Genomic DNA, 10,834 nt, shown 5'->3' with positions numbered 1-10,834 from the left:
CTGCGAGCGCTCAGCCGGGGGGGCATGGCAGGCCCCGCCCCCAGACACACCCACCAACACAAGGGCACGACCCACACCACACCCCCGGCACAGGCTCCACCCACACGAGGACACACCTGGGGCTGGCTCGGCTGCCGGCCAGCCGCCAGGCAGCCACCCACCAGACCGAGGCCGAGCCCCCAACTGTCTCGCGTCTCTCCCATCCTGCAGGCTGAGGAGGCCTCCCCAGGCCTGCGCCCACCAGCAGCAGCCCAGGCCAAGGCACAGGCTGGACAAGACCACACTCAGTCCCCCGGCTCGGAGGGCCCCTGGACGGGTACAGGCCTCCCCTTGCTGCCGCAGACTGATAGGCAGTCCTGTGGTGACACCCACCCCCAGCCAGCTCAGGGCTGAGCCAGCACATAGAGCCCGGGAGCCCCGTCGTAACGGAGGGGCGGAGCGGGGGGGGCCCCAACACCTGAGCACCCGTGTTCACACTGCACGTCCCTCCCCAGCCCCCCCAAGTTTCCCATTCAGCGGGGCTGAGTGCAGCCCTGGGATGTACGTGGAACAGGAATGGCCCCAGGAGACGGGCCGCAGTGGCCCCGTCCACACTGTGAGAAGCCAGCCCCTCAGTAAGCTGGGCCAGACGATCATGGAAGAAAAGGGTCTTTCCCAGAGCCACCCTGGAGGACAAGCCGCCTGGCACCAGTGCCCAGCGGACACGCTGCCTTCCTAGGAGGAGGGCTTGCTCCCCTGTGGCCCCATCTCACACAAGGGGCTTCCCCGGGGACAGGGAGGGCTATGCCTGCCCTGGCTCAGCCCAGGGTCCTCCCCTCAGGCAGGGCTGGGAGGGCCGCAGCCCCACAAGCCCAGGCCAGCCAGCTTCCCTCCCCACCCCCTTGATGGGGCCCAGAACTGACGGGACACGCCCTCCAGCCCAAAGCACCTGAGGTCCTCCATTTAGAAGGACCCAAGACCTGGAAGCATGGGCAGAGGTTCCCCGGGGGGGCCTTCCCACCTGAGCTGCGGCCTGTGCGGGGAGACCCAAGACCCACAGTCCTTGGGCTGGTGCCGCCAGCGCACAGCTCAGGGGATAAGGCGCAGAGCGCAGAGGGCCCAGGTCTAAGCTCAGGGGACTCACTCCCGCCCCACACTCATCCCCAGCCACGGACTCTCCTTCAAGTCAAGCCCTGTCCAACGACCCTGGGAGGAAGGTCACTGCCATCTCTAGGGGACCAAGTGTCCGGGAGGCCGCGCAGGCTGGGCCTGGGTGCCCTCACCGGCTGCAGGCAGCATTCCTCTGCCCCTCACGGCCCCACCACCCACCCCTCTAAGAAGCCAGCCAGGCCCAGGCAGCCGCCGCCCCACCCACCAGACTCCAAGGGTACAGGGTCACCAGGCCAAGGGCAGACCTCGCACTCTCTGCTCACCTCCCAGCAGGCCAGCCTCCCACCATGCAGGCCCAGAACCGGCCTCAGGGGCAGGCACGCAGGCTACTCACCAGAGCCCAGCAGAGCAGCGCTGTCGGCACAGCATCCTTGGGGGACCAGCCCACCCCAGCCCCATGCAAAGCACCCTGGCGAGCGCTCTCCAACCCCACTGGGCGGGGCCCCGGCTCCGAGGAGTGGGTGGAAGGACAGAGGGGAGGCATGCAGAGAGCACTGCGGCGCAGCGCAAGGGCCACGCTCAGCGGGTGGCCTGGCTGCAGGTGAGGCCCTCAATTCCTCACCTGTGAAGTGGGGACAGCCCCTCCCAGAGAAGACTGAAAACCGAACCAGGCCCGGTAGGTCAGCGGCTGGCTCCATTCCCTGCACAGGGTCTACTAGCCCTCGCGTGCACCCCAAGGCGGAGGCAGGCTCCAGGCGGCAAGCGTCCCAGTCACAAGCTGCCCTGAGGCCGCAGTTCCCCAAGGCCCCGGGAGTGCCCGGGGCCAGCCTCAGCCAGGCTCTCCAGAAAGGCTCCCTCCCGGGTCCCCCGAGGCAGGGCAACCCCCACCCTCCCCCAGCTGCCCTGCACTGAAAGTTCCTAGCTCCGACCCAAAGTCCTCCCATGGGGGCTTGAAGCCCACTCACCCCATGGTCCCTCATCACGGAGAGCACGGTCCTCCGCTCCTAACTGCCTCTCCCCCGATGTGCCACCCCCCAGCCCTGCCCCTCCCTGCAGGCCTCTGAGCTTCTGCAAAGGAGCCTGCACAAGGCAGAACCCAGAGACCCAGGCAGGATAAGCCCACAGCAGCACTGCAACGTGGGCCCAGCACAGCCTGGGACTAGCCAGCCTGCACGAATGGTAAGGCCTGGCGGGGACAGGGCGGCCCGGCTGTGAGGCCCAGAGGCCAGGCTTGGAGTGGTCGGTGCACTGCGGCCTCTGTGAGCTGACCCGACCATGTGCAGCCCACCCCCCTGCCACCACAGTGACCTCCCCTGCTCCACCCTCCCTCCATCCCCCTGGGGATGGGCATTACGTGCCTCCTAGGGCATGGACAGCAGGAGCCGGGCTCTGCAGCCCAGCCACAGCCCCGGCTCCAAGTGGGGTCAGCAGCTCTGGGAGCTAAAGTCTCAGCGCCTTGCAGGTGTTCCCAACCCTGCGAGTCACCTCCTCACCGCCACCCAAGCAGTGCTCTCCTGACGCGCACGAACTCCCGGCAGTTCCTGAGCCTGTCCTTCACCCGTCCTAACCTAAACGCTCGCACACTACCACCTTTGGCCAACGCACGGTGTCTGCTCGTAGGCAAACGTCACCTGCTCCAGGAAGCCTTCCCTGACTGGCCCAGGTCCTCCGTGCTCCCTGCCCCTTTTGGCCACAGCATCAATAAAACGGAGAGGCCACTGCGCAGCCGACGGTCTCTACTAGGACTGTTTGCCCGTGTCCCTACGTCTGGCCACGTGCTCAGAGATGAGGGATGACGGGTGGGGGGACGGAGGGATGTGCGAGAGAGAGGCCCAGAGCCGACCCCTGCTCCTGAGGCAGAGGCACCGGGGTGGTGGGGGGGGGGGAAGGCCATGGGCACCCTGAAGGGGGCGGGAAGGGGGTCTCTAGTTGAGGTGTGCGAGCTCAGTAGTTGTGGCACGCGGGCTTAGTTGTCCTGCAGCATGTGGTATCTTAGTTCCCTGACCAGGGATCAAACTGGCATCCCCTGCATTGTAAGGCGGATTCTCTACCACCAGACCACCAGGTAAGTCCCTAAATAAATATTTTTTTTAAAAAAAAAGAATCGCATCCGAAAGATGAATTTTTTAATAAAAACAAAATAATCAATTGGGAACAGAATAATCAAAAGTCACACTTTCCAGACTCAATTGACATTTCAGATGTCAGTCACCGGTACTGGACCAAACTGATCAGATTTGGGGACCCTCCTCCTCCTTCACACCCTAGCTTTCTTCCCCTCCCCCTTCATCAACTGCAATTCTTGGCCATTAAATCTCTGCTGTAATTCTGGTGGGGGCCATCTCCAACCCACCCGTGACCTACCTGCATCTCCCACCAAAGCCCCACAGGTCTCTTCCCCACTCAGCACCCCCTCTGAAGCAGCCACCCCACATTTCTTAGATCAGCTCTTCACTTTTTCAGTCTCCAAGACTTTTTTTTTTATTATTGAAGTATAGGTGATTTATAATGTTGTGTTAGTTTCAGGTGTACAGCTAAGTGGTTCAGTTACATATATAAATATATATATATTTCTTTTTCAGATTCTTTTCCATTATAGGTTATTACAAGATTGAGTCTCCAAGCTTTTGATTTACCTCCTTTTCCACGCCAACAAGGCAGTCCCACATGCTGGAAAAGTGTGGATTTTGACGTTTGCTGACTTTCCATCCTTTACTGAAGTTAAATCAGGCCCATCAACAGCTCAAGGAGAGCAGCTGATTTGCACAACTTGCATAATAACTTATTAGGGAACCAATTTCTGGTGTTTGTTTCTTTTGTTTGCTTTTGGATTTCATTTTGTTTGTTTTTGTTGGATTGTTTTTACCCAAAGTCTAAGGGAATGCATTGGAGATCAGGGAAATATGCAGTAATGGACAGAAGGAAAATAGGAGTCCATGTCGCTAAGGGGAAGTGTATTAAGTGATAAGACAGTGATAGGAGGGCTGATGGAGTTTCTGCCACAAGCTGTGCACCATTTGCCTGGCACTGTGCTGGCAATATGATGGTGGATGAGCTGACCGCCTCCCTCCCTCATGGAGCTGACAGTCTGATGCGGAGGCAGCTAGACAAGCAACCAGTTACTGATGATCTAATGTGAATAGTGCTGAGAACAGGAAAGTACAGAGCGACGCGGGTGCACAGACTGTGGGGGGAGGACGGGGGGCGCTGTTTGTGTGTCAGGGGAAGAAGACTTCCAGGAGGAAGTGCTCCCTAAGCTGAAACCCAAAGGATTGCAGAAGAGAAGCTTGTTGAAAGCCAGGGGGCCAGAGAGCAGGAGATGAAAGAGCTGGGTGTGGCTGGGGGGGGGGGCGGGGGGGGGGGGGGGGGGGGGAAGGCCATGCGCACCCTGAAAGAGCGAGAGAAGGGAGAGAGGGCTGGGCCGCGGCAGCCGCGGCTGACCTGGGAGGGGGTGGTCACGCTGATCTCAGGGACAGTTGTGTCCTCAAACAGGCTGAGGGTCTGCTGCTGCTTGACCTCCGTGCACAGGGTGTGTTTGGGAGGCGGAGGGACCGGTGGGCCTTTCCGGAGCTGGGGGTCGGCAGCAGTTGGGGGGCCGCACAGCAGAGCATGGGGGCCAGGGAGACAGACAGAGACAAAGCCACGTTAGTCACACCCCCGGCCACCGAGGAGGACGAAACAAGGAGAGCCACTGCTCCCCGAGACATGGACACCGAGACCACAGGGGCCCCCGGGAGGGGCCGAAGCGGGCGGTCGGAAACCCTGTGCAGAGAGAGGGGAGGGCGGAGGGCAAGGGAGCGAAAGAAGAGAGAAGAGGAGAGAACAGGACAGAAAAGAAGGAAAGAGCCTGCGGGGCCGCCAGGGGCTGGCATCGGAGGGTCTGGCTCTCACCGCCCTCGGGGGAGGCTGAGGAGAGAAACAGGAGCTGAGAGAGAGCAGAGTGTCCAGTCCCCTGCCTCTGCTCCTGCACGCCCAGGCCCTCTGCCCACCCCAACCCCTGGAGGAGCTGCAGCCCAGCCTCTGGCTGTCACCCCCGAGGCCAGCACACAGCCAGGGCCCCGCAGAGGGCCACACACCTGCCCACTCGGGGACCTTAGCAAGTCACACACCCCCACCCCCACCCCCGCCCAAGCCTGGGTTTCATCGCTTGTCGCTGGGGTGATAACAGCATCTGCCGTACAGGCTGGTTGTGAGGACAATGAATGAAAATACAGAAAGGCTGGCGCAGGGTCCGGCCCCTGGCTCGAGTCAAGTGCAGGCTCTCAACACCCTCTCAGCATCGCTCTCCTAATCAGCTGTCGAGCGGGCCCACAACCAGGAGAGCTTCGGCCAGGAGCCAAAGGGCCAGGGGACAGCCTAGCAGGGCTCAGATGGTCCTGCCTGGTGGACCCCACCCCTCCTTCCTCCCTTTGCAGCTCCCAGGGACGCTGCAGAAACCTGGAGAAAACTGACGGGGGGAGCAGGCTTCCCCCTCCCTCTCCCCTCACTGAGCCCCTCCTCGCGACACCCCTTTCAGGGTCCCGCATGGCCCCCCACAAGGAAGAAGGCAAGGAAGAGGGGGAGGCAGCCACCTGCGCAGATCTGGATGCAGTCTCCCCTGGAGACTGTGTCTCGGGAGGAAAGGAAGACGGAGAAGGTCAAGCAGTCCAAAGGCCAGGGGAGAGGAGAGAAGGGGATGCTACAGCAGGTGGGGGTGGGGGGACACTTAAGGAGGAGACAGACGGTCACAGATGCCCCTGTGACCCTGGCAGGGGCCGGGGCCACGGAGAGGAGCCAGGGCCGGCAGGGACAGGGGACAGGGATGGAGGGGAACGGCAGCAGAGCAGGAGGCAGAGGAAGGAAGGGAGGGACAGGCCACCGAGACAAGTTCCTACCTGAGACGGGGATTTGGGGAGGGCGGCCCCGGGGGTGGCCGCAGCAGCCGGCTCGGGCTCGTGGTTGACTCTGATCTCGGGGGTGGCGGCAGGGGAGCCATCAGGCGGAGGAGAGGGGCTCTTGTTCCCTTTTGCAGGGGCGTTGTCACTGCGGAGGCGAGACAAGAGAGGGGCCCGGATGCAGGGAGGCCGCGGCGTCCAGGAAGGAGTGTGCGTGTGACAGGGTGTGTGCATGTGCCAATGCCCCGGGGATCCGTGTGTGAAAACGTGCGCGCACGTGTGTGTGTCCACGTAGATCCTGGGAAATTGAGGGTGCACGTGTGTGTCCAGACTCACTAGAAAAACGTGACGCCCGCGTGTGCACGAGTGTGTGTCCCCGTGCACCCACATGTGAAACTGCACATTCGTGTGCAGGACGGGTGGAAATGAGGCGACACAGCCGTGAGCACTGGGAACAGGCAGGTGTCCGCAGCAGGGCCTGCCCTGGACACAGTGACAACCACACCCGGAGCTGAGGTCTGCGGGCCCCAGGGGGGACCAGGGCGGGACCCAGGAGCGGCTGCCAGGGGCTGGCCAGCCTCCCTCAGGCCTCCACCAGGTGCAGGGGCGCCGAGCCCCACAGCAGGAGAAAGCCACGCATCCTAGAGGCAAAGTGAGTCTCACCCCATGCGTCACGCAGCAGCCTCTGCGCTCAGGGCAGCCCCGCTCCTCAGCCTGAGCCCACGGGCCTCCGAGCCAGCTTGCTTGCCGTCCACCCCTCACGCCAGCGCACAGCCAGGCCCGCTCCCGGGCCCCAAGCCTTTGCTCCCACGGGTCCTCCCGGGGAACCCGGGCAACCGGCAGAGGCAACGGGCAGAGGGGGTAAATAAACAGGGGGTGGGGGGTCTTCACAGCAGGGACGAGAGGGTGAAGCCACCAAGTCGAGTCTCAGTACCAACAAGGACAAACGGTGTGCACGGCCTGCTACTGGGTGCAAAATAAAAATCTATGCTGTACTTGCCTAAAGAAACTCTAGAACAGTGCTGACCGAGACCAGCCACCAGCTACATAATTTAAATTTAATTTAAATAAATTAAAAATTCAGCTCCTCAGTCACACTGGCTACATTTCCAGTGTTCACCAGCCACATGAGGCAGGTGGCCACTGTGTTGGACCGGGCAGGTCTAGAAGGACAGACAGAAACTAGTGACCCCATCACCTGCCCGAGCATGGCGGGGGGCCATACAATGGCACAGATGCATGGGAGACTCGCTGGTTCCTTCTCACCTTTACTGAATGTGTTTTATGGGAATGTCTTTGCCTCCTTAAAGAATACACATACATCCAGTACATGTACACACACACGCACACACAGAATTCCTACAAACCGCGGGGCTGCAGCAGCCCTCTCCCTGAGCCTCCCGGCCTCCCTTCTGGCTGCATCCTCCACTCCTGGTCAGGCCGCAGGCCAAGAGGAACGTGCTAAGGCGGTCTGCCCGCCCCTGGTTCCCAGCGACACCCCTCTGCCCTCTGCCCCCCAACACGCACACCACACACAGGAAGGCGAGTTAGGAGTTAGTGGCGCCCTCGGCGGGGCCAGGCGCATGCACAGGGGCCGGGGTGCTGGCCTCCGAGGCCCCCCAACACAGCACTCACTGCCGGTACCTGTTCTTCTTTCTGCGCAGCCGGGAGAACAGTTTACTTTTCTTTCTGTGGGGACGGGCGGGACGTTGAGGCCTTCGTTTGGGGGAAATGCAGATGTGGGCCTGGCCTGTTCCCTTCCCTCATCGGCAGCCCCTCTGCTCAGAGCAGGGCTAAGAGCAGAAGCCCTCCTAACTCCTGGAGGCCGGGAAGAGGGCCCAGTCCTGCCCACGGCCCCAGCTGTCCAGTCCTGGGCCCCCCCCACCGGCCTCCGCGTCCTGCCAGGCATGCTGAGGTGGTGCCCACAGAACAAGCAGAAGAGGATGCTGCCCTGAAGCAGGACCTGGCGAGCAGCAGGCGGCTCAGGCCGGGACAGCACTGGCCACCCGCCCTGCCCGGGGTCCAGCCACAGGAGCTCTGGGGCCCAAGAAGGACCGGGGTCAGCGGGCCAGCGGGGGGGCCCTGGGAGAGGTGGCAACCTGGCTGCCCACTTTGCTGCAAAGGAGGCTCACGAACCTCCACGGCCCTTCCTCTCCCCTCAGACCAGCCCTTTCCCAAGGTGGCCTGGCCCCTGATGCCTGCACTGCCCGGGTGGGCGGCGCCCTCCACCCTCCTCACGCATCCTGGATGCGCCACCATGACCTCCAGGCCAGGCGGTGACCTGGGAAACACGTTTTCGCCTTTATTGCCCCCAGGGCACCCTGTGGGCTGCTCCCTCCCTCACACATACTGTGTTTGCAGGAGAGAAGAGGGACAGTGACGTTCACTGAATATCGACTGCCTTCCTCCTCCTAGGGGACACCCTAATTACCCCAAGAACCAGATGCAATCACCCCGCCTTGTAGCCGAGGAGAGCGAGGTGCATCGCTGCTCTCCACACTGTGCTGCGATGCACGGCAGCTCACGGACAGAAAGGAAGGGAAATCTCAGACTTGCTGCGGTTTCCCACGGGCCACAGCCGAGGCCCAGGTGTTTCCCCTCCTCCCTGGAGCTCTCCCCTCAGGAAGCAGGGCTCCCCTCTAGGCAGAGCCAGGAACAAGGGCACCCCACCCCATCCGGGGCCTCGGATAACGTTGGGACCAGGCCCCCGCTCTACGAGGAGGCTCCCTTCCCCTTGGGCTGAATCATTTAGTCCCCGGGCCCCACCTGCAAAGCTGCACAGATAGGGGAGCCAGGCCCAGGCAGGGGAGCTGCAGGCTGCCCGGGTAGCTCCTTCCCAGATGGGACACAGGGTCGAGGAGGAGGGGCGCCCTCACCTGCTCCCCTGAGCACAGGGAGGCCCAGCCAGAAAGGACCTCAGCAAAGAGCCCGGCCCCAGACCACACCTCTCTCAGCCCCCAGCGGCCCTCGGCAGGGGTGGGGGGGAGCATCACACACCTGGGCTGGGCCTTGATCGTGAAGGTGTTGCTCCCATGCTGCTTCTCCAGGCTGACCAGCACATCGTTGAGGTTCTGGTTGAGCTGCAGGAGGGACAGCAAGCCGGTTGGGTGGGGGCCGCCAAACAGCCCCCCTCTCCCTAACAACATCCCTGATTCTCTTCCTCCCCACCAGCCCCTCCCGTGCCCCTGCCCCAACCAGGAGCAAGCTCTTCTCTTCCCATCACTGGGGGCAGGGAACCAGCACACCTGTCCCAGAAAACCCACAGGAAAAAAGGAGGAAGCAGTGGGCTGCCCTGCGAACAGCTACTGTTTCTGGGACCACCTTTTTCTTCTTCCTACTTATGCGGCGTTTCCTAAAATGCCCCATAGAGCTTGTACTGTTTTTAATTTTTTTCAGTTGTTTTGGCAAATTAACTGTTGATCCTAATTGCTGAAGTCACTTGCCAAGATGCTTTCAGGCCACGTTACAACTGCCAGAGGTTTCACCAAAAGCCCAGGCAAGACGAGGGGCTTACCCCATGCACCTTGTGATTCTCTCTTTACTGAGTATACTTCCCTCTGCTTTAGCCACTAGGAAGCCCAGAGCTAAATTTTCCTCCCACTTTACATAAATGTTTTCTTCCCAAAACACCTCTCTCTGTTTTTTAAAATTTTTTTACAAGTTGTCTCAAATCTTTGAAGGGAAGAAGAAAAAGTAGGAAGGAAAGGGAAGGCCTACCAGGCAGGAAACCGTACTGAGGGTGGTCACTCAGGACAGGCCCCAAGCTGGCAAAAGCCCTCCTCCTGCCCTGGGCCTGGAATGCCCCACAATCACTTCATTCCTCTGGGCCCAGGAGACAAAGTCAGGTCCACCCATGGCACAGGGAGGGAGGGAGCTGCCAACGCCGCGTTTCTCCAACTCAGCTTTGCAGCTTAACTGCCAGTTTAATCAGAATGAAGACAACACAACGTAGGAATTTAAGCTAATCAGACTCCTTCTTGCGCCAGATTCTGTAGGTAGAGCAAACTTAAAACATTTTTTTAATTGGGAAAATTTTAGTAATTTATTTCTTATCTGCCTACAAATTGGAAAACTGCCACCATTTTCTGACACTGAGCTCCCTGGGCCAAGGCTGCCTGAGAGCACGTTTCCAGTTTGAGGGTGGTGGGCTCCACCCAGGCAAGGAGAATAGAACTGGGAGCTGGGAGGGGGCCGGAGCTGGACCCCTGGGGCCCACTCGAAGCCTCCCCAGAGCACCCAGCAGCTCCCACTGGGCCCTGACACTCTGTTCCTTGAGGACTGGGCCCTGACACTGCTTCTCAGGGGCCCAGAGGGTCCCCCTGTGGTCACCAGCATGTGTCCAACCCCAGCAGGAAAGAGGAAGCTCGGCCCACCCATGCCTCTGACCCTGGCCCTTGGCAGGTGGAGCAGAGCCCAGGGGCGCTACCTTACTCATCTCCTTGTGGAAGTTCTCCTCCAGGCCTGCGATGCTCTGAAATGTGTTGACATAGAAACCCACACGGCTGCAGGGGGGAGGGAAGAAAGGCCAGGTGAACTGCAGGCCAGGGTGGGCAGCCCAGGAGAGCCTGCTTCGCCTCCACCCTCACTGGACCCAGCCCTGGGAGGGCACGGAGCAGGGCACGCAGAATGGCCATGCCGCCTCAGGAGGGGAGGGCGGCCGAGGCTCGGCCCGCCACCACCCCCCCCCCTCACCTGTTCCACAGGGACGGCAGCTCCTCCTGCAGATCCACATTCATCTCCTCAAACACCTTCTGGGCTTTGATGAGCTCCTCCTCGGCCTGGGGGGCGGGACGGGTCATTCCCCTCTGCCAGGCCTCCGTCCCAGCCCACCCAGGCTAGGCCACGCCCATCCCAAGACCCGCCCCCCCCCC

The 10,834-nt window shown here is 61.2% G+C and overlaps 1 protein-coding gene across 8 annotated transcripts in view; it reads right to left on the bottom strand.

The window, feature by feature from the left end:
• The window catches only part of BIN1 (bridging integrator 1), a 62,700-nt gene that overhangs the window by 8,916 nt on the left and 42,950 nt on the right, over positions 1-10,834 (bottom strand). For 6 of the 8 annotated variants that reach the window (XM_007461311.1, XM_007461313.1, XM_007461307.1 and 3 more), the window contains 4 exons: positions 10,656-10,741; positions 10,390-10,465; positions 8,961-9,043; positions 5,964-6,111 (listed from right to left, as the gene is read on the bottom strand). In XM_007461311.1, the coding sequence (XP_007461373.1) occupies positions 5,964-6,111; positions 8,961-9,043; positions 10,390-10,465; positions 10,656-10,741 (393 nt within the window). Of the gene's footprint in view, positions 1-4,530; positions 4,660-5,963; positions 6,112-8,960; positions 9,044-10,389; positions 10,466-10,655; positions 10,742-10,834 lie in introns of all 8 variants that reach the window. The other 2 variants (XM_007461306.1, XM_007461308.1) reach the window with 1 other exon arrangement.

The sequence above is a fragment of the Lipotes vexillifer genome, unplaced genomic scaffold (assembly GCF_000442215.2).
Source record: "Lipotes vexillifer unplaced genomic scaffold, Lipotes_vexillifer_v1.1 scaffold158, whole genome shotgun sequence".
In the NCBI taxonomy this organism is placed as follows: domain Eukaryota; kingdom Metazoa; phylum Chordata; class Mammalia; order Artiodactyla; family Lipotidae; genus Lipotes; species Lipotes vexillifer.
The sequence above is the reverse complement of the archived record's forward strand: the minus strand, read 5'-3'. Positions and strand labels throughout refer to the sequence as shown.